Source organism: Pinus tabuliformis, chromosome 2_1 (genome assembly GCF_031772625.1).
Source record: "Pinus tabuliformis cultivar Carrire ecotype Pingquan chromosome 2_1, CPIR1, whole genome shotgun sequence".
Classification (NCBI taxonomy): Eukaryota; Viridiplantae; Streptophyta; class Pinopsida; order Pinales; family Pinaceae; genus Pinus; species Pinus tabuliformis.
Window position 1 is genome coordinate 734040514 of NC_142299.1, and position 25270 is coordinate 734065783.

General features: G+C 31.7%; 1 protein-coding gene across 1 annotated transcript in view; it reads left to right on the plus strand.

Annotated features, from left to right (window-relative positions):
- The window catches only part of LOC149202682 (potassium transporter 5-like), a 191209-nt gene that overhangs the window by 82843 nt on the left and 83096 nt on the right, over window positions 1-25270 (plus strand). Inside the window, exons 7-8 of the mRNA XM_089401668.1 lie at window positions 24054-24168; window positions 24282-24536. Of these exons, the coding sequence (XP_089257794.1) occupies window positions 24054-24168; window positions 24282-24536 (370 nt within the window). The remainder of the gene's footprint in view (window positions 1-24053; window positions 24169-24281; window positions 24537-25270) is intronic.

Sequence of the window (25270 nt, forward strand, 5' to 3'; positions counted from 1 at the left end):
TTTTATTACATAGACCTCATTCATACTTTTCCAATGTTATAACTTGCAAGAAAAAATCCTCCCTCATGAGTAGTCATGGCCATTTGAAAGATTAACATTATTTGGAGGCCCAAACTATAATTGAAAAAGACAAAATACTGATATATTAAAGAGTGCACATCTTTCAAGCACATTCCTAGTTCATTGATTAGTTCTATGGAGGATCTCGACCAAACACATACTACCTTTAACATTTTTAAAGAGTGAGAATGTTTTTGTTGATTCGATGACTCCATGAAGTGAATAAGAAATTGCATGGTCGATGATATCAAGAGTTTCACAACACTTAAAAAAATTTTCGAACCCAATAGAATTATGAGACAAGGAATGCATTCATTGAAGCAAAGATGGGCCAATTTTGTATCAACACTTGGAAGAATTTCATTGGATGAGTATGGTGACATATATGACACATGGTCATTCCTCTCACTCACTTGTGACATGGAAGGTCAAACACGTGGCAGTCAATCACAAGGACAAAATGGAAACTCTGACACATGGTAAGTGACTACAGGGCATGACATGGAAGCATGTATGATAGGGCAATGATATTAGTAGGGGGTCATGGCACCACCCAACTCTACCACATGGAAGATCCCTTTGGTAGTTTTGGATTGTTGAAAAGCCTAATAGTGAGTGGCATGTGGCTTTCATCATCCTCCACAATAGGGAAAGATGATGCAATGTTGATGTTAGCTTGTGGATGACTAATAATCCCCCAAGACCTAGCCAAATGGTGTTGTCACATTTTCATATTGCTTTGAGGTTATGATTTGCAAACCTCAACAAGGCATGGTCACATTTGAATTAAAATGGCCAAGTATATTACGTTCGAAATATTATAGAAATGATTAAAAATTCATTAAAGGTGTGATTGTTGTTAACTCTATTGAGCTTTGGGAGCACACACACACACACACACTAATACACATATATAGTATTTTAATGCCATGTTGCTTGCAAAAAACATAAAACACTTTTGAAGTGAAATCACCTCCATTATTAGAACTTAACTTTATTTTACATTCTAACTCATTTTCAGTTGTGGTCTTAAATATTTTAAACTTGTTAAATTCCTTCCATTTTCCTCTCAAAAATTCTAGCGACATCATTCTGCAAAACGCGTCATGATAAGCTTGAAATACAATTTACGATAAGGTTTCGAATTTATTTAAAGACCATATAAGTCCATTTGTACTAATTTCAATGTCCTCATTGATGAATATTCCTTCGACTTGAATGGTAATCAAAGTTTTTTTCCAATATTTCAAGGCTTCCAAATCAAGTTCTTTAATTTGGAATATTTCGTAGATCTTTAACAACATCATTATTTCCCAATTTGACAAGTTGATCAAAATTAAGATGTCCTAGCCTTTGATTCCATGGACAACCCTCCTCAATATTTGACAAACAACAGTTGTCTAACTTTTCCTTCAGAACCCAGACACTATTTTATGTTCTAACGACTTTAAGTACTATCTCTTTTGTGCTTGAAAATTGATTTGACAGTTTTTATATTTGAAGAACACATCATAGTCTTAGTCACACATATGAGACATTCTGAGTAAATTATGGTTCAACCCTTAAAAAAAAGACATATTTGGGTTTACCTCTACCATTAGCTAGGCTCATAATTCCCTTATCCACAATATTAACAGGTGTATTATTCCCAAAGGTCACATTATCTTTCTTGACTGATGTCCATGATAAAAATTTTATTTTATTTCCTGAAATATGCCTAGAAAAACCATTGTCAACATACCAATGGATTCCTTCATTCTGAGTATATAAAACCACGTTATATTTATTTGTGTTTTCCTTTCTTTCCAATCTCTGTGTTGGTAGCATATTTTCTCGATCTTTGGATTAGACCTTTTGTTTCCAAGTCTACAATAAACTACACTATGGCCAGAATTTTTATAGACAACATTGAATCAATTTTTTCAAAGGAGAGAATGAAGTTCTGAGTCTAATTGTGCTCCTCTTCAGCCTCACAATTTGATTATCAAACTAGTAAATTTGTCCTTGTCATATGAACTGTCTAATTAGTAGACTCAACCTAAAATTTACTGCCTATTGCCCATAATTTATACAACTAAAATAGTAACCTGAAAATATGTCTTTATACCTAGGAGGAAATATTTTTGCAAATATTGGCTTAGCTACCCTATGAAAAAATTGATTTGTCTCCCCTACATTGTCAATCTTTTATTGCATCAATTTGCTTCTTCTCTCTTACAATAATTTATTTGTCTTTGGTTCCAAATTTAACCACATTCTCCACTTATCTCTTTGTTATTATGTTATATCTACGTTGGCTTGTGTGTTATCTTCTTTTTTTAATGTTTGTAGAAAGGTAATTGTTTCATTTCCCTTCATATCAACCGATGAGCTTCAATCAGCCTCAAATACAAGACATGTTGTATCATTGGAGACTCTTTGAGCTTTAAGGAGCCGATTTAAGCTTTGAGTGCCTTTTCTAGATTTCTTATTAAATCTCACCTCAATTTTTCCCTTTTTAAGTTATTTCCTTTGAAAGATAATTTCTCCTTTAAAGCTTTCACATGCTTGATCTTTGACATTAAGTTGTTGATTTAGAATTTCTTGAATATTCTTACCTTCTTCAATTTGTAGGAGAAGACACTCAACAACATCAATTTTGTCCTCGATCAACAATTCCTGTTGGGTTTTTATTTTTATTTCATAGCCTCTGGATCTATTCATGAGAATTAAGCATCTCTCCATCTAAGTTAAATTCAAACTCTTCTCCATCATAGTCAACAAATTATGTTTCTATATTTTCTATGGCAATGAGAATAAATTCCTCTGAGATTTCATAGGTTCTATCTTCATAGGAGGATTAGCTACCTTCACTTTTAGAAGAGCTATAATCATGGGTGTAAGATCTTTTATTGTTGGGCATCCTTTCATCCCTTTCAACTTTTTTAAACTTCTCTCTAGGTTCATATTCATCCTTCCCTTTTTCTAGACACTTGGAAGCATATTGATCTAACTTTCCATAGTTAAATCACTTAAAAGGTTGCTTACCTTGGTACATTCCTGAGAGTTTCTTAAGCTTCCTCATGAACTAATATTTCTCTTCATCTTATTCATAGCTTGAATAGTTATGTTCTTCCTTTTGCTTCTAATCTACTTTGAAGGCTGACTCCTTTGTTGTAGGCTTTCCATTATAAATTCTCATCTCATAGGCAGTAAGAGTGCCAAGTGATTGGTCCAAAGTGAGAGTATTCATGTCTTTCATATTCTCAATGGCTAAAACTTTCAAACTAAATCTCTCAGGGAGAGATCTTGACACCTTTTTACTACTATTATATCCTTTAACTCTTCATCAAGACCTCTTATAGTATTCACATCCTCATCAACTCTAATAAAATATCTGGAAATATCTTCACCATCATGACTTTTCAAAGACTTAAATTTCATTCCAAAACCTTGAAGTTTGGCTTGCTTTACCTTGTTGTCACCTTCATAGCAACTATTCATCCTGTCTCAAATATCTTTTGCAGTAGTGCAATCCATGACGTTGACTTGTTATGATTCAAGTAGGCCAGTAGGCACGACATTAATATATTGAAAATTTCATGTAAATTTCATCTTCTGATCTCTATTAATCAATGGTTAAGGCTTTTGACATTCTTCTTTCATTGGATCCCATACATCAACACCAAGTGATTGAATATAGCTACCATCCTTACCTTCCAAATCACATAGTTTGTTCCGTTGAACATAGGTGACCTATTGGTATATCCTCTTTCTTGGTTTTCCATGGTCCTTGATATTTCTTCCAGTTGTTAAATTGATCCTTAAGTAACCTTGATTTAATGATACCAATTGTTAGAAACAAGGACAATACTGATAAGGGATGTGAATCACTATTATCAGGATTTTATAACTTTCTTTCAAAGGTAAATAATACTAATACAGGAAACCAATAAACACTTCAAAAACCATTCATATAAGCATCACAATAATCAATGTAAGGAACAAATATTTAACACATATATTCTTCAATCCTTTCCTCAATTACTTTCACACAAAAGAAATATTCAATTTATTGTTACAAAATTATTTGGCTATAACTAGAAGTAATCTACTACTCCCCAATTTATCAACTGCTAATGAAAATAACTATAACCCCTAGGTTTATCAGCTAATACTAAAAGGAACTATAACCCCTGATTTATCAACTACTATTGAAAGGAGCTCCTACCACTAATTGTTTTCCAACCACCACTAGAATGACATGCACCCCTAGGTTTGCATGCTGCCACTTGCTTCACCTCCTTGATTCATATTTCAATCAATTTCCAAAATCAAATCATGAAGGACACATCCTTTCATAAAGGAAACAAATTCCTTCTCAATCCCTTACCCTAATCACCACAAAGTCACCGTCAACATCCTCTGAATACATATATCACTAGCACCAATAACATTAATATCATCCCATGGACAAAAACATTCTTACAAATTCAATTCTATTTATAAAGAATTAGGATTGATATATTTCAATATAAACACTTTAGTTATCTTCAGACCCTTTTCATGTACAAATTCCTAGTTTCTCTTATGTAACCCTTGAATTCCTCTTTTGATAACTAGTCTTGATGTGTTCTAATGGTCTTTTATCTCTTATCTACTATCCCTATGAGAAGATTTGAGTTAAACTTCCAAAGTATGTAACTCTAGAAAATAATAAGGTTTATCGTAGACTCTTACTCATTTGTTATCTCTGGTTAAAACCTTTAGTTTTTCCCAAAATTACCAAATCTGCATCATTTTTCCAAAATAGTTGCCAACCTGTTTATGTGGTTTAACTAGGATTTTAGTGCTTTGCATTTTAGTACCACGGTAGAAAATGTATCCTAATTCACCAAATATATAACTTTCGACTCATTCATGTGATAGGCCCTCAGTATCGAACCATAGGTAGTTAAATCATTAATGTGGAATGGTTTTAGGCTCGATTGCTAACACATCAAGCCTCTATATAGAACCACTTGCTAGGCCTTTTGCTCGATAGCCTTGAGGGCTTAAATACGCCCATCAATATTTTGTGCCCTTAGTCACTTTATCATGGATATATCCATGTCTTCGAGGAATGCTTAGACCACAAATTTATTTAAGAGGAAATAAAAATTGGAGTTTGTTTCCAAAATACAAGGGTTAATCCTTAAGGATTACATGTCCAAGTTGGTTTGCCACTTGATGACTTCTGCACCTTGAATTGGTCCATGTGAATTTTATTAACACTTGTACTCACCAACTCGATGGCACCATTTCCAAGCATTATCTCATTAGATATTTTAGCCTATGCACCATCCAAATCTTCCAAGGTCATTCCTCTAGGGTGATGTGTCACTTCTAGACTATATGCCACTTTTGCAAAAATGCCAAATGTCACTCACTAAGTGGTTCCACATGTCACCCATTCTTAGCTGATTGTCACCCCAGAAATGCCAAATTTTAACATGCTTACTAATGTCACATGTCCTACTGATGTATTGTTGACATGATCATGTCACTATGTCTCCATGTCATATTTATGAGCTAATAAAATTCACCGCATGTCTTCATCCAGCTTTTCCATGTGGCTAGTTATATGGAGGAAGAGTGTAGCATGGTTGTGTTTTCTTGTTAAATTTCTTTATTAAAAAAATTGTCTTGATGGAAATATGTGTGGCATTTGGTGGGAATATCTATGTTTCTCCGGGTGTGTCTCCTGAGAACATTCCTATGGAGCTCCCTTTGAAAGTTCTAGGGAATACCCTAGTTGGTGACATGTTTGGTGGGGTCCTCCCTCTGCCAATTAGTGTTTGCAGATTAGCCACATAGATGTCACATCCTCCTAGCACTCCTATCCCTAGGAATTTAAACTTACACTTCATTTCGATCTTCATGGGATAGACCTTGTCGGTTAATGTGTCTCGTGGGGTCACCCTTGCTCTAATGTGCACCAATTTTCCTGCCATGTCATAGTGCTTCATCAGTCCTTCCATGTCACTCTACTTACCACCATGGTCTTCATGAACTCCCCTTGTATGGTGTAGTGGTAAAGTGGGGAGGGATTCTGCTACTAATAACAACCTTTGATATTTAGATCTATCATTTGGGACATCCAATCGTTAGGACCCTATTGTCGTTAACCCTTGCGTGAGCTTTGCACCACACAATTTCTCCAATGGGTTAGAGGGGACGTGTGGCATGTGATCCACCACCTTTAATGGTCACTCTGTGCAGCCAATCTTTTGCTAAACACCAAATGTTCCACTATTTTTGACAAGCTCCACCATGTTTAACTCTGCAATTATGAATAAACTCTGACTAGTCATATCATTTGATCCTAGAGGCATTTTTAGACTTCAATATACCATTGGAATGTTCTTTCTAGACTCTATTCATCTAAGGATTTTCCAAGTGTTATTGAGATGACCCTCTAAAATGGAAACAACTCCAATTTATCTTGTTCTTGACCATTCTACCTAAAACCACCTGTGCTATATATACTTAATGTAATATTACTAGAGGACCTGAAGAGTCCAAAGATAAACTACACCACAAATCGACCCAAAGATAGGGTATGGTATATACCAAATAAGTGAGATGTTAGCATATTGTTAGATATATAAACAAAAAAATAACATCCAAAATTATGATAATTGTATACAAAAAATGGTAACATCCAACATTACGGTTTGTATACATAAATGAGAGATTAGCTTCCAAGAATTATGATACATAAGTGAGACATCACCCTCTAGAATACCCATAAATTTATGTCACAACCAAAGAACTTACATTGGATAAAAAACATATAACAATTAGAGACCCATACTCTAATAAGGCGGTAGTAGGTAATTATTGACAGATTCCAATGGAAAATACATTGAGAACAAGGAATGTTGATAGCATCCTACTGAGTATATAAACTAATTTGATTTGTAGCTATTAGATACAAAACCTTAACATACTACATACATAGCTAGTCAAACTTTGGCATTTAACACCAAAACATAAGAACTGGATGCGTAGCTCATATCAAGACTAGAATAGAGGTCGAATTTTCTAAATGAAGGTACGATATCCACAACTATAACAATAGAGGACAACCTACAATATGGATAAAAGGTCTCTTGATGAGAAATAGTGTACATGGAACCAAAGCTTACTAAACTCCTAAATAGTTTAACATTTGATATTTACTTGGTGAGGAATCGCACCTCAGAACATAAATAAGAAACTTTAGTTAAATTTTATTGTGGAAATGTAAGGAAAATATCAAAGTAACAAAAATATTACAAGCCCAAAATTGAATAAGGACAATTTGAATTACCTAAGAACCCGGGGTCCACACGTGGAAGCCCCAACATGTGTACACAAAATCCATTCTTTAATTACCATTCAGGACATAACGAGGAAACTATAATAGTAAGGTGTGTCATGGAAGTAACCTTGTAATTTTTTACCAGTTTGCAAATAACACACTAGGGAACAAGCTATGAAAGGATTGCACTCCTGCTAAATCTTGTATAATTAAAAATAAGGTAAATAAATTATCATGTACATCACTATTACATTAGCATTTAATGTCAGAAGACTAATGCTAGAATTAGTCGAGTTATGAAAAATACGAATAAATAAACTATGAAAAATATGAATAAATAAATACGCTGACACACTGGAAGTGCATTATAAACTTTGGATATGTATTGTAACCTTGCCTTGATTCACGTGATGTCTCCGATAAGAGGTTCCATTCAAAACTTTTGTTAAAAATAGGTAAAGCCAAACTTCCACTTATAAAGTTTGGTTACCAAACCTTAGTGAAGAGAACTCGTCAATTTCAAATTAATATGAATTCAATGATAATCAATCACTATAGTCCCTGCAATGCCATAGGTAGAGGGATGGACTAATAAAACAAAACTATATATAAGATAGAGTTCCCTAAATGTTTATGTGGCTAAGGGGAACAAAAATGCACAAGAACGCTCCTAAAATCATAAGAAAAAATAAAAATGGTTGTGATAATGGCAAGGAGTCACAAATGACTTATCTTCAAAATTAGTGTTTAAGTAAAACCCTTAGACGTTGGGAGAGAAATATTCCACTTGAAAAAATTACTACAAAATGCTTGGTGTACAAGGAAAAAACCTCAGCATTCACACCCCGAGAGTGTGCACTACCATGTTACCAGTTAGGTAAATGGATTCTGCGGATCCTAGCATAGATGGAAAAAATTAGTGATTATAAAACCATGCATTAACAATTAAAAAAGAAAGAAAAGAAAATAGATGTTTGGGAATAAGTTGAATGCTTACCTCAATTGATAGGCTTGGTTGAAAACCTCACGAATAGACCCTAACTTAAATACAATAGCCACCTAGAATACTAGTTGTAGGAGGAGAATGCGTAACAAACACCATAGAAATGAGGCTTTGGGTTGAGTTCTTCCTCCTCGCTATAGAGGTCGTGGATGCCGAAAAAGCATAGATAAAATGAGGATGGTCTAGTGATAGACCACTTTTCCCAAATGAAAACCTAGAATTTGTACATTGTTGGATCACCCAAATATATCTAGAGCATCCACGATCTGAACCCCACTACTGCCTATGTGGCATCCATGTGTTGTCATTTGTCTCAACATATGGTACAAATCTGTGTGGTAGAATCACATGGCATGCTAAATATAGTCACTCAAATCAGACACCAGTATTAAGGGTTACCATTTAACATGAAAAATATTAAAGAGGGTGAGCAGTGTGTTATTATAACCAAGGGTAATATGCACACCTACAATGTTACATGTTATTGTGTGCGCCAAGGACATTATATGACCTAGAGTAATATTTATGCTAAGAGAGGGCCAGAGTTACATACCATGATATCTATATATCTATATCTATATATATATATCTCTCTCTATATATCTATATATATATATATATATATATATATATATATATATATATATATATATATATATATATATATATAGATATATATATAGATAGATAGATAGATAGATAGATAGATATATAGATAGATATACATGTGCAAATAAAATTAATATTTTAGGCACAAACCATGGTTCTAGTTAGCACTGAGCATTAATATGCTAGGATATAGAAGGGGGTTTGATATAACAAGTAATTGATTTCATGTACATAATATCAGTTACATAAATAGCCATGGAGGCCCTTATGATATCTTCATAATATATATCTATATATATATATATATAAAGTACAAGAGAAATATAAGGTAAGTCCTTAGCCTATTCGAACAATATAAATGAGAGGTATATTAATGGTATTCAGGAAATGCCATTAAATGCGGTTTGTATACTTGTGAATATATGGTTATAAATACTCAATAAGTAAGTGTTCAAAGTAAATGTATCTTTGTAAGAAACATAGTACTCTGGGATTTTGTATCAATAGTGGTAAGGATTCTCATTGTAAGTGTGAATTATCAAGGAATAAATTTTTATTTTTAGTGTGAAATTGAGGTACATTACACTTCCGATAGTCAGAGATATATAGTGTTGATTCTTCTAATGAAATAATAATGGTGATTATTTCAATGATAGATATAGAGAAATTCAATATGCAAAATATTGAGTTGTGGAAGATTAAAATGCAATATGTATTAGTAAACATATATTAGTGGACCATTATGGATCTTGATACTACATCGACAGGGATGCCATTGAAAGTCTAGACCAAATTGCATCATAAGGAATAGAGAATAATATAATTATGTCTTGTAGATTCAATGTTATTGGATTTTTTAGGAGAACCTATACTCAAGGAAATGTGGAACCAGTTAAGGGCTTTGTATCGGTCTATGTCCCCATCGAACAAATTGTTGCTACAAAATAAGTTTATAACTTAAGGGTGAATGATGGAGGCTTAATGATAGAGCATCTAAATATCTTCAATATTGTGTTAAGTCAACTTTTATTTATTGATAATAATATATCAAATGAAAATAAGTGTAATAATTTGTTATGTTCTTTACCAAAATTATGTAGTATTCTAGTTATTTCCATAAGTAGTAATGCAACTATGTTATGTTTTGATTAAGTAGTCTCATCCTTATCATCAGAAGAGATGATATGGAAAAACATGGAAATTTAGAACACATATTCCCTATTAATAAGAGGATACTCCTAGAATATAATTAAAAATAATTCCTCAAGTAGGATCTCTAAATTTAGAAGAATATATAAATCTATAGGGAAATTTACAAGAGTGTGTTGGAGATGAGGAAAATATGGGCATTACAAAAAAGAATGTAGATCCAAAATTGTTGCAAAAGGGAGGGGATTTCACAATGATCCTTCTATGGAAGAAGGAAGATACTTAGATGAAGTAGGGATGTGTATTTGGCTTCTTCAATTATACATGCAGATAACGAGGCATGGATGCTTCACTCAAGTGTTATTTTAATATGACACCTTATAAGGAATTTTTTTATTTGTATGAAAGGTATGATGGAAATGATGTTTTCTTATCAGCTGAATCAATAGCCGATATCATAGGAAGATGAAAATGATAGCTGAAGCTCATGGATTGGAGGAATAAAATCCCTATTCATGTTCTAAAAAACCCACATTTGGCTAGAAATTTGATTTTTGTAAGAAAAATGAGTGAATCATGTGGGTGTAAAAATAATTTTTAAAACATATACTTACAATATGGGCTAAGGAGAAATGGTAGTGATAAGGTGAGTTGAAATTTAAACTATATATAATCTATTGGGGAGAACTGTCACTAATGTGTTCAATAGTTCTATTGTTCCCAAAAGTGCAGAAGAAGAAGGAAAAAACCCTACAATTTCTAGATTAAAGACTATGTTTTTGCATCAAGGAATGAGATATGGTTCTTTAAGTACTATTCAATAATTGTATGTTACAATATATACACAATTTTTCTCCATATTTTTATTTCTATGAAGATTGCTTGTATGGGAAGAAGAATCATGTAATATTATCTTCCAAAACCATGAGCGAAGATGAAATATTACAACTAGTGCATAGTGATGAGTTTGGAACTATGTCAATGCCATCATTGGGTTAACCTATGTAGTATATCTCATTTATAAATGGAATTTTGATGAATGCATGGATTGATTTCCTCAACAATAAATATAAAGTTTTTGAAAAGTTTAAATTTTTTGAGGTTCTTGTGGAAATTTATATAGAGAAGAAAGTAGTGTATTGAGGAAAAATAATGGTGGAGAACTCTATGGGAATACATTTGATGAATTATGTAAAATGTGTTGTATAGTAAAGTAAATGAATACTCCCTACACACCTTAATAAAATGGAGTTTCATAAAGATAGAATATGATAAGGATGAAAAAATTAAGGAGCCTACCTAATAGTTCTATGTTAGGATAAGAATTATAGGGAGAGGTCATGTACACCATGTTTTACCCAGTAAAATATTACTTTCATTAAAGTTGGATGAAAAATATACACATGAGATATGGAGAGACAAGAAAACTTATCTTAAACATTTTAGAGCATTTTGATGTGATTCTTATGTAAGAATTCCGAAAGAGAATTATATTATGTTATATAAGAAATATTACAAGGGTATATTTAATAGATATAAAGATGGTCTAAAAGGTTATAAAATCAGAACCCAGAAGATAAGAAGGTTGTGTATAATTGAGATGTGATATTTAGAGAAATAAAAAATGTTGTTAAATAGGAAGTCCAACTAAGTGAGAAAGAACCAAAGAAGATACAATTTGAATTGAAGGATTATGAACTAGAATATACATAAGAACATGACTTAGAATAGGAACCACATACATTGTTGTTAAGGTGAATGGCTTGGGATAGAAGGAAACCAACAAGTTATACTCCACTAATTTATGTTCTAAATTTTATTTGTTTCTTATATATGATCATCCTAGAATTGTAAGAGAGGTGGTGAATTCAAAGGAGGGAAAACTATGGAAAAAAGCCATCGTTGAAGAAATGGCATCCTTCGATAAAAGTGAGGCTTAGATTCTAGTGCTAAGTAGAGTTACTATTTAGAAGAAATCCCATTGGAAAGAAAATCACGAAGATGTCATGGTGAAATTGGATTTGGTAGACATTATACCTCAAAATTGGAAATAAACTTGGTCGAATAGAAGGGCATCTAATAGTCATATTGCAGACAGGCACAATTGTTTCCTGCTACACAGTTCATGGATTCCCTAGGACGTTGATCATCATTTGTCGATTCTTGCTTACATAGAATTCGATCATAGATCGATCTTACTGGAGTTTGGGAGAAAAAAACAATCTTTGTGTGATCCCTTTCTGTTACAATCCAGGATGGTTAGCAGAGGAGGGCATTAGGGATATGATAGTTAAAGCATGACACCAAGAGTTTGTAGGATCTCCAGGTTTCGTATGGGAATCGAAGATAAAATGAGTGAAACAACCTCTTCAAAAATGGGCTAAGGAGGCATATGTTCCATTGGGAAAGAAAAATCAAACTATGCTAAAAGGTTTGGAGAGGCATATTAAAATCATGGAAGATCAACAAGTAGAAGAATGGCATCTTAAAAAGGATAAAAGTATAAACAAGAATATGTTCCATGAAATCAGAAAGAAGAAGAGATGTGGAGGTTGAACTATGGGGACCAAAACACCTCATTTTTTCACAAACATATCGAGGAAAGAGAATTGAAGAATGGGGTTAAGGAAATATGCCTTGAAGGCAGATCCCCTATCTCAAGTTTTGAATAAATGAAGAAATAATCCATTTTTGATTTCCAATCATTATACTCCGTGGGTAGGGAGGTTAATGTTTCATTGAAGGAATATTTTATGTCTCCATTGAAGCTAGAAATAATGGTCGAGGATAAATATTTTTTATTGGTAGAGAAAAAGGAAGATCAGGTCATATATGAAATCTAGCCATTAGATCCTGACAAAGCTCCAGGTCGGGATGGTGTTTCTATCAGCTTTTATCATTTATCTTGGCTTCTCATTAAAAAAGAGTTTCTTCAAATGGTCAATTGCACAAAGACAAAAGGGAAGATCGGTAGTGGCACAAACAAATTTTAACATTTTTTGTTCCATTTCCTTATGTATTGCTTCATACAAAATTTCATCTAAAGTAATCGTTGGACACCTAAAGAAGATCATCCTGTGATTCATTGCCGAGAATTAAAGAGGATTCTTGCCAAATAGATATATCTTGGACAACATTATTCTCATGTAGGAGGAAATCCATTCAAGCCAGGAAAAATGAGAGCTAAGTATTGTCATCAAATTGGACATGGCGAACTCCTTCGACCCAATAATACATTCATTTCTATTCAACATTATTGAAAAACTCTAATTAAGTAAATATTTTGTCTCTTGGATCAATGCTTGTATTGGTAACCCATGGATTCCGTATTTGATTAACAGAAGACCAACCCCATTTTTTCGAGCTTCCAAATTGCTCAGGCAACGATGCCCACTTTATCCTCTCCTCTACATATTAATGGTAGGAATTCTATGTCAAAACTTGGAGATGCCTCATTGTGCACATATTATCCTTGGGCTTAGCATTTCTAGGTAGGTCAAAGTGATTAATCATTCACAATTTACTGATGACACAACCCTAATGGGGGGAGCTTCCATAATGATAGCCTCTAGATTTAAACTAATTTTGGACTCTTATCTCGAGTTATCAAAAGGAAAAGTAAATAAAAGGAAAAGTTGTATATATGGATGGAACTACATAGAAGAACTTATAGATGAGATCATTGCAATATTTGATTAATAGAAGACCAACCCCATTTTTTCGAGCTTCCAAATGGCTCAGGAAAGGATTCCCACTTTATCCTCTCCACTACATATTAATGGTAGGAATTCTATGTCGAAACTTGGAGATGCCTCATTGTGCACATATTATCCTTGGGCTTAGCATTTCTAGGTAGGTCAAAGTGATTAATCATTCACAATTTACTGATGACACAATCCTGATGGGGGGAGCTTCCATAATGATAACCTCGAGATTTAAACTAATTTTGGACTCTTATCTCGAGTTATCAAGAGGAAAAGTAAATAAAAGGAAAAGTTGTATATATGGATGGAACTACATAGAAGAAATTATACATGAGATCATTGCAATCTTTAGTTTCATATTACAAGTAGAATGGAGATCCTTTTGGCATCTTGGGGATCCTATCTCCATCAAAAAATCACATAAGGAGGACTCAGAGGAAATCAGTCGAAAGTTTTAAAAGCAAATAGTGGGATTAGGAGCTTATTGGTTAAACTTTCCTAGGAAAGTAATATTGATAAAGGATGTTCTCTCATCTCTACATCTCTACCATTGCTCAGGGATTTTTAGCTCCGAAAGGAACCTTAAATCAAATGAGTATTATGATTTAAAATTTTCATTGAAGGGGGTCAGGAAGAATGAAAACAGTTTTCATCCAGTTAACTGGAATATAGTCAAATTACCAATGGAAGTGGGGGGATTGGGAATCGGGGACCCGTTAATGGTCAACATCACTTTGGTAAAAAAATTGATATGGAAACTGTTGTCAGAGAAAAAAGAGTGGTGCAAAGAAAGTTTGATATGAACATACTTCCCGAAATCACATCTAGTAAGATTACAGAGATGCAGTGGATTGGGGGAGGAAAAAAAATATGGAGCTTTGTAAGAAATCAACTTCTTTAATCAAAGATAATTTGGGTTGGAAAGTAGGAAATGAAACTGTAATAAATTTATGGATGGACAAATATCTTCTGAACTCTATCTTTTCCTCTAAAGAGTTATCTCCTCTTACTGAATGGATGAAAGACAATGGGATCATGTAACTGAGGGATATCTCAGAATCAGATGAATTTTGAAATCTAAAAGGATGGGTTTGTCACAAAATCCCTCCATATATGCAGACATATTGGAATAATTTTATCCCTTTCTTGAAGGGGTTTGCTCTGGCTTCATATGGAAGAAAAATATGTAAGATCATGGACTACCTCCAAAGAAGTAGTATACACAGCCAATGATGGATATAGGTTTCGATTAAGAAGGATCCCATCTCTTGGACATGCTAATATTTATAAGGATATATGGGATAGTGTAGGCATTCCAAAGGTTAAATTCCTTTGTTGGATCCTCACATATACAAGCATTCTCACTGATGAAAATTTAATGCGTAAAAATATTCAAGGGACCTCAAGATGTGCTCTTTCAAAACATGTTGAAGAATCGATCATACATATTTTCTTTCATTTTCATTTCACCACTTCGGTCTATAGATGTGCCTTAGACCTGATTGCGATAATAATAGAGATTCCATCTAGTTGGGAGGAGTCATTTACTAATTGGACCTATCAAGGTTAACCCTAGGGAAAGATCATGAAAAGGGTATTTAGTGTCATTCCGATGTTCATATGCTGGAGCATTTGGATCTCCAAAAATCAAAGCATATTTGGAGGAGCCATATCTTCAATTTTGTAGGTCGAAAATAAAGATCTTTCTTTTCTCTCTGAATCTTTGTTGGCAATGGAAATTCCCAATGTAGATTGGGAAGAGTTAGTAGAAAATGAAATGAGTTGGATAATAATAGGGTCTCCTTCAAGTCATGTTAGAAGCTTCAAGCCTCGTCCTGAGATGAGGAAGGTACAACGACTCAATTTTAGTCATGAAGAATTCAATCGATGGAAATAATCACAAGAGGAGGTTATTATAATGTTTTATGAAGTGGCTAAATAAAATCCAAGGGCGGCACGAGTAGTAGGGGAACGTTTTTTCCGTCACGGACAAATTGAAAAAAATACTCATGGGGATTAGAAGTAGTAACAAACAACAACGATGAATTTTTAGTGATGTGGAAAGGTTTGGTTCTATCTCTATCTATGGGGATAAAAAACATCAAAGTGATCGATGAATCCTTATTAGCCTTAAGGATGTTCTCTCCCAACATTGAAAATCCAAAGGAAGAAAAAATAACTCTTGTATTAAGAATCAAATTCCAATTATTATTTTTTAATAAATAAGAATTGTTTCACATTCTTCGTCACCGTAATACCATGGCCAACGTTTTGGAAAATTGCGGTGTTCTCTTGGGTGTTGGTGAGTGTGATACATATGGAGGGGAAATCGTCCCCACCGACATGCCATAAGAATATGTCAAAAAAAGAAGTAAACACCACCCTCAATCAGCTAAAGGGTTGGAAGATGTGCGAACTCGTGGCAAGGTTGCTAAACAAATGGTGGAAAGGATGTATCATATTAATGCACAGAGTTCACATTGATCCCAAATACATTATTTATGCTTGCTCACACAAGGTTTTATTTCTTTTCATACACATCGCAGTGCCACCATTGTTTCAGCAAGGAATTGAGCCTGCAGATATCAAAGGTAATTTAATGGTGACGCAATGGCCAACACATCGATCTCTGGGGAATTGGCTATAGGGGTGGTTTGATAGATCCATATATTTAATGGGCCTTCAAATCGAGGATCTACAGTTGATTTTGGCATGAGAAGGAATGAAGGAAGAGATGGAAATTTTGGTTTATAAATGGATGCAACCCCTGTCAGATTCAATTGTTGTGGTAATCAGAGAGCGTGGGTGTGAACATAGCCTAATTTGGGAGGATACCATGATGGAGTCACAAAAATATTAGGTGAGAAGCCCTCAGTAAAGGACTTAGTTAGGTGGAAGAGGGTTATTAAGTTGCTGTTCAAGTTTCTCTAGGGAAAGATAGACCTCCTTAATCATCAGGTTGAGCTCCTGGAGAATGATTGCACAAGGAATGGTGAGTGAATTAACGCCAAGTTCGAAAGTGTGGAAGCCACGTTGGAAATGCAAAATGTGAAGATGGAGACAAGCTTGTTTTCCTCCAACTCAGAGCTGATAAGCAATAACATTTTCAACAAGGTGCAATAGATCATACTTGGGTTGCCTAAATAGGTTGTCGTACAATTCTAGTCTTGGGATGAAGAAGGAGGCACAGGTAAAAGACAAAGCAGGAAGGCGAAGGAGGAATACAAGAATGTTGGGATGTTCAGTTCAATTTAGTGTCTATAAAATGTTATGTCACTTTGTGTTTATATTAGGTCTTTTTTATAGAGATTATGAGAATTATCAATGTTTTGTAATAGTGGTCAAGGCATGTAGAAGGAAGAAATTAGTACTATGGATGTATTGTGATCTAAAAATCAATGCACAAACTGCTACCAATTTTGTTGAAATTTTTTAAATGCAATTTTACTACAGAATTCTAGACTTTGAATATATAAAAGAACTTGTTCTATTAAAAAAAAAGTATATATTTATCAAAAAAGTTATTATTGTATTGTTAATTGTTTTTTTTTTTTTTCCTTTATCCCTTTGTCTTGCCCCTTTAACGACTTCATTAGTTTTATTATTATTTCTTATTACTATTTTTAATTATTTTTTTTGTTTAACAATATTATTTAAATAAAAAAATATATATTTTCATATGGTTAACTAACTAAAATTTTCTTTGTCCCCTTTAACAACTTCATTGGATTTTTATTATTACCTATTTATTATTATTTTTAATTAATTTTTATTTTTAATAATATTGTTTAATTTGAATTTTCTTTTTTTATTGATGATTAATTATTATTTTTTATCCCCTTTGATTTGTCTTTTAATTACTTCATTATAATTTTTATTATTTTTTCCCAGCTAATTAATTTTTTATCTGCTTAAGACTCACCAACACTCGTATGTTATCATTCAATGTTTTTGGCTCCCTGATGATAGGTGTTGTGTCTACTTAAAACATTGGACAAGATAATAATCCTATACACGCTTCCATCCAAATATCTTTTATGAATAACATTATTCATATAAAAATAAATACTAATATATATAATTTCATAAAAGTTACATATTTTCCTTATTCTACTAAAATGTTTTATTCATAAATCACATTAAAATTATATAGCTCCCTCATGTTTCATTATGAAAAAATAATTTAGATGCAATAATCAACTACAAACTCATTGCGATGATGTATTGTCTCTCACGAGATGCCATGATTGTTGTCTTCACGACTGGCAAATAAAACCAACCTAACTACTTATACTGAAATAGAGAACCATAAGAAACTATTCATGACATCATGTATTGTTTTTACTTGTGAAAATTAAAAAAAAGCATTAGGTGAAATGACGAAACTTAACAAAACTTACCTAATTACCTATACTCAAAGAGGAACTATTCATTTCAATTGCAATTCAAGAAAGAATAAGGAAGGGCCCGTCTAGGAAAATATTTTGTTCCTTTAGTTATATAAAATTTCATCTTCAAATGAAATCAGAGGGAAGCTTTCTCAATTATTTTGAGTGTTTTTCACACATTTTGACTTAATTCTTACTTTGCATACAAAATTATTCTACAAATCAAATCATCAGAATCATGGTTAACATTAGCAGCGAGACTATGGTCAGGGAATTCTTTTTCTTCAAGTATAGGCTTAGATATCCATGCACCCTGCCTATTGCTACTTTTTCTAGAAATATTTAATATTATAAGCCAAGAAAAAATAATTCATCTTTTAAATCGGCATATATTCATGCTAACTCCTGACTTGCTCAATGAATGGGAGGTTTTAATAATACTTGTACTTAAAACCAAGGTTGCACCATCCATATGATTTTCAATAGATTTGAAGCCCATGGTCTCATGCTATGACAAGATGGCAACACTAACCACACGCATAATTTTTTACATTTATTTCAAAAATATATATATATATAAAACCTATCTTCAAGAATACATAAGTGTACCTTAAAGTCTATATCCATATTGGTCCTCCTGCCTGAAGAATTAAAACCATATTTTGCTCAAGTGATCATAGAATGCAAGCCCTCACGAAGAAGGTTGATTCTCAGTGTAGTGGTTTGTTAGATGACAAAAAAATGAAAGTTGTCGACATAATTATGGATAATGAAGTAAACTAGCGCCATCGTGGCCTTACAACTTGGACCATATTTTGTTCAGGTGGTTCGTAGAATGCAAACCCTGCTGAAGAATGTTGATTCTTAGTGTAGTTGTTTGTTAGATATCGAAAAAAACAAAACTAAACACGCCATGGCCTTAATTATGAATGTTTAAGAGAATGAAATGGGTGGCATTGTTGCTTTAGAGGTTGGAAGTTGTTGCAGAAATTATACCATTGAAAGTTGGTGTGGATATACTATCATAGAAACCACTTATCAAAAATATGCATCTTCTCTTACCAACGAAAGAATCTTGCTATATCTAATCTATTTTTTAAAATTGTATTATTTTTAAATTTCTTTGTTTTCTGATAGATATACTTTAAACCATATACAAATTGTCAACAATTAATCAAATTAATTTTTATGTTTTTTTCACAAATTTTTTTAAAATAAATTTTTGAAAAACATTATAAAAACATTATAATTTTTTTTATTGTATTTTAATAAAAATCAATTTTTTTTATACCAAAAACAATATAGTGATACCTTGAGCAAGGATAATTAAAATTATATGTCGTTATTTATACAGTGAAGGGAAAGGTTAACTAAATTAGTTTTCCTATGATATTATCATTTAGAAAATTAATATAAATATTTTCTTAACAATTTAAATATTAAATTTGGTTATTTGATTAATATATTTATTTTTAAGTTCCAAAAGTTAGCCTAAGTGTAAATATGTTATTAACTTGGTTATTTTATTTATTAATATATTTATTTTTAAGTTCTAAAAGTTAGCCTAGGTGGTTGACTCTGGTTGGTAAAATATATCTTTTGTTGGGAAGTCATGACTTCAATTATCTGCTCATTCTTGTGGTCTAGGAGGAAATCATTCCTTTAGTTAAATCACTCAAATACAAATATTTAGATGTAGCGTCACCAACCTCCAACAAAATATAAAAAAGAAAACCAACCAAAAAAAACATTTTTAAGGTAGTATTAATACTAATTTATAGTTGCAAAATTATAATTTACAGTGTATTTGATTTTCTTAAAATTGATGTTACTTTCATTTATAAACATATATTGAATTTTTTCTTTTGTAGTATGTTTTATATATTAAAATTTCTTTCTTTTACTCTTAGATTTGAGGCATGTGCTTTTAAGTTTTTAAAGAGACTATTTTTTAATAAAATGTAAATAATGAAATAAAGGTTCAAAGATATGAGATGAACATTATAGTTTTTAATCTTGTATAGAAATTACCTGCAAACAAATTTTTAAAACATAAATATACAATGGCGAGAATATAAAATAAATATACACAAAGATTTTCTCCTCGATCCCAAAACTGGACTACCAGATTGATTTTTCATTATATTCCTTTCAATGTTACAAATACATATATATACATGTTGAAGCATCTATAAACCCCAATCCATTAACCATGGATTAGAACATAATCATAGTTCCCTTGACTGGATCTACAAAATACCTTGGGCACAAAACCATCATTCCCAAAATCTTGTGCAAAACCCATGCACAAAACCATGGGTACGTCCACCCACCATCTTTGGGCCTGCCCCCCATCCTTGGCTATATATATATATATATATATATATATAGGAAAAAGAAAAAAAATCTCGGGCTACTACCCCGGACCCTGCGCAGGTGGACTATCACCCCCTGCAAACCCCCTAATTCCCCCTCACACTGTGATGCCCTGACACGTGCGACTAGGCGTGGAAATAATATAACACACGCCCAACAAACATGTCATTTGTTGAAATTAAATTTGTTTTGGGAGGATAAAAATCATCACTCACAATCACCTACGATAAGGTCAATTGACATTTCTAACACTATTATTAATGTACAAAATGATGTCTTCCTTTATCTGTGAATGGTTTGCAAAAGATTAGTCATAAGAAGAAGCTAGCTTTTCCAAGATTTTGAAGAAATTTTATGAATCCAATTATCTTCTATTTTGTTTAAAATCTTTTATACATCATATGTCTACTCATATCCATGATCTTAATGGGGAAATAGCTTGATTCAATAAAGAAGACACGATAAGGTATATTTCCATTAATTTTGAGGTTATTGCTTATAAATTACTTTTGTATCTATTCTATCATTTTCGTATATATTGCATCCCCAAAACTCACATCTATTTGAAATAACATGGGTGTGAGATCTTGAAACATATATATATATATATATATATATATATATATATATATATATATATATATATAGATATAGATATCAAAAGATGTGTGGATTTTCAATTGTTTTCAACTTCATAATAAGCTTTCCAAACATAAGTTGTCTTTTTCTATATACTATAATTCCAGTTGAGCTTGAGATTGATATGATTTTTTAGATATTTTTATGAAGGAACTTCCTTGACATTGTTATTGTCATACACAAATATCATTTTTATCTTCCTGGATTTAACTATCACGACTTTCATTTTTTCATATTGACACTCATACCCATCTAGGAATAAAAATATTTGAGGATTATTAATTTCCTTTCAAGCGCATAAGGAATATTATTGAAAATAGTAGAACCAACATAAAGAAGTAAAATGACAACTATACTAGTAAGAGATGGGCCAACATCAAGTGCTTCTTCCAAACAATCCTCTAACAAAAATTGGTAGGGAAAGTTGACACCCTATATATAATCTCTTCCACTAGTCCTTAATGGTCCTAAACTTGGTAATACTATCCTCATAAAAACCTACCATTATAACCCTCAATTCAAAAGAATCATTTATCTCTTCCAACGTCATCCAAAAGTTTGTAGTAGCAATGTTGTCAAAAACATTGTTAAAGTTAATGAAACAAAATAGGATGTCAATTTTATTGCTGAGGCACTCCTTTACAATGATCCTAAGAGTAACAAGGTGGTTCATAGTTGAATGATATGAATATTTTCTAAGCCCAAATTGACTTTTAACTCATTTTCTACGGCTTTCTTTGCATTGGCTAATCTTATTTTCCAAAATAGGTATAGACAGCTTGGCTAAAATGGGCTAATAATAATGGTCCTATAATTAGAGGGATTACTTTTATACTCACTTCAACATGTATAGTAACTCTTTGCATCTATTGTTTAGGGAATTCCTCATTCACTCCCAAATTGAAATGTTTGTGTATGTCATTGATGGGAATAGACCATTCCACATAAAAATTTCATCTTAGTTTAATTGAATTTAATTAAACTTTCATATATGTGATCTCATCCTCTCTCCATAAAATGATATGTAACCTTGAGTAAAATAGTTTAAAGTCAATATTAACTACATCGAGTTTTGAGAATTCAATTATCAAAAAAATAATTTAGAATATTCATTCAATATCAAAAACCTCCATGGAATATTCTAGAATATCCTTAGTAGTATTGATAGATCGATGAATGAAAGTAGTTCTTAAATTGATTGGTTCAAAAAATGTGATATGAACATGAGTTATGATTTTTTGAGTATGTGGTATTAGTAATCATGGTATTGTAATAGAGTCTATTCATAGGTTAAGAATCTCCATGGTTAAGTGGAGACAAATCTCCATGATTATTAATATCCATATAGGTTTTTTTTAATGTATATATATGTTCAAATAATAAATTAATTCTTTTGATAATTAATAACAATGATAAGAATTTAAAATAAAGTTATAATTTAGTTAATTTTATTAGGTTAGGAATCTCCATCTTAAACTGGAGGTGAATTTCCATAGTTAATAATCTAGGTTTTTTTAAATGTATAGATATGGTCAACTCATAGATTAATTCATTTTATAATTACTAACAATATTGAGAGTTTAAAATATAATCATAATTCAATTAATTTTATTATTTTTTTAAATCCTCATAATTTAAGATATATCATGAAATAAATGTTTTGATGTTTATAGCCATTATATAATTGAAATATTTAATTTTTTCTCTTCTGAAATATGTAGTAAAATGTAGCATCTCAATTTTAAGTTAATAATATATTTAATAAAATATATAAAAAAAAGTTCTAACAAAAATAAATAAATCAATAAAATTTTATATTTACTAAAAACAAGATTCTACTATTTTCTATTAACATATTAAAAATTTTCAATGTAAAAAGTTTAAATAATTATTGAAATTTTAAGAATAATATTTTTATTAAAAATAGTTATAATAATAAAAAAAAAAATAACTAAAAAACAACATTCTACTATTTCTTATTAACATATTAAAAACTTTCAATGTAAAAAGTTTAAATAATTATTGAAATTTTAAGAATAAGTTTTTTTATTAAAAAAATATTATAATAATAACAGAAATAAATAAATATGTATATACATATTTATGTGGCAATATATAAAAAATCAAAACTACTTAGGTCTATTTCCTAAAAAAATGTGCAACTTCTAATCTGAAAGGTTATCACATCACATTAAATAATATAAAAGTCGATGGCAAAAGTTTTATAGATTACAAAAATTATATTAATTAATAAATGATATATCTGATTGTGAGATAAATTTATACTAATATCATTATATATTATTAGGTAAGTAAAAAAAATAAAATGAAGATAATTTTTACATGCTATTATAGCATTCTTTGACAGCAAACTCTAAAATGTATCTGACATGTGACATACTTATTGGTTGATTCTGTGGTGTAGATATTTTGGGACATTTTGTTTTCTTTTTCGTTTTTCATATTTGTCATGAGCCATAAATACTTCAGGTCAAATGGCCATTTCCATTTTATTTGTGAAATTAAGTAATAACATCATTTCTCAGCCCCTGTTGGCTTTGGAATATGGAAGCAAAAACTTCATTCTCGTATTGGTGGAAGCTTATGATAATTGATCCAGCATTGTTTTTCAACATCATTTATATATATATTACCCAGCTAGTTCAAAGCAGTCGAATTTAATTTAGATGGTCATGAACAAAAAATTATCTGAACTTTAGTCTCCCGACGATTCTCAAGTGTTGAGTAGTGAACGACTTATATCAGGTTTTATAACTGTTATACTATTGTTTCTCTTTCAGCTTGCATCTACAGCAATTCTTTACACTAGTCTAATTTGCGCATATTGCGGACAAGCTTCATACCTTCGAAAGTTCCCAGAAAGTGTCTCAAGCGTGTTTTACGCCTCAATTCCAGGTTTCATTATTTCTTACTTTTTTTAATTCAATTTTTATAATACAACTCTCAACTTTTGTTTTGTTTTCTATTTTGGTTTCAGAAAGACAAACTGAATCTCTTGTAATATCCAGGTCCTCTATACTGGCCTGTGTTTGTTGTTGCGGTTAGCGCCTCTATTATTGCGAGCCAGGCCATGATCTCTGCGACTTTCTCCATTTTGAAGCAATCGATGGATCTTGGGTGTTTTCCACGTGTAAAAGTTATGCACACATCAAAAAAATATGAAGGCCAGGTGTACATTCCAGAAATCAACTACATCCTCATGGTGGCATGTGTGTCTGTTGTAGCCTACTTCAAAACAGCCACCTTAATTGGAAATGCATATGGTATGTACTCTGCCAACCCCTTCACAAAGGATCAGAAACTTAAATATTTTACCTCGTTACGTGGATTAGTGAAATTTAATAATTATTATTTAACATATTTATCATGCTCGTGGATTCTAATAATTAGTATCAGAGATGATCGACTTAAAAACTTATGTTTTTTATCATTATTCCATTAAAATGAATTTCTTTAAATTTAAAATACGTGTTAATTTTTGAAAAGTTTTATAAAATGGAGTTGAAGTTTTATAAAATGGAGTTGTTTTTAGTGTGATTTTTGGGATGGCAGAAAATTTTGATGCAAAATCTTGATTTGGGTTATTTAACCTGGTTTTTTTATTATACATATGGATTTAGCACTTGGGAGAGGCGAAAATTTTGAGGTGAATTCTTCATTTGTCTTATTTAAACTGGTTTTTTTACTATACATATGGATTTAGCACCCTAAAAAATCTCGAGGCAATTCGATAGTGCAGGGTTATCTATTGAATTTGTGATTTTAGTTAATTCTTGCAGATTTTAGAGAAATTAAACTAGAAAAACCCACCTGAAAAACTTCAAAAAAAACTTATTAAAAACTTTATATAAAATATTTATAATATTATTAATTTTATAACATATTTATAATATTATTAATTTATTAGTATTATTAATGCACTTGATTTAATAAAAAATATTAGGTTGCAAAGTGATTTCTAAAACGCACGAGGACATATTAGTGTGCTCGTAAACAA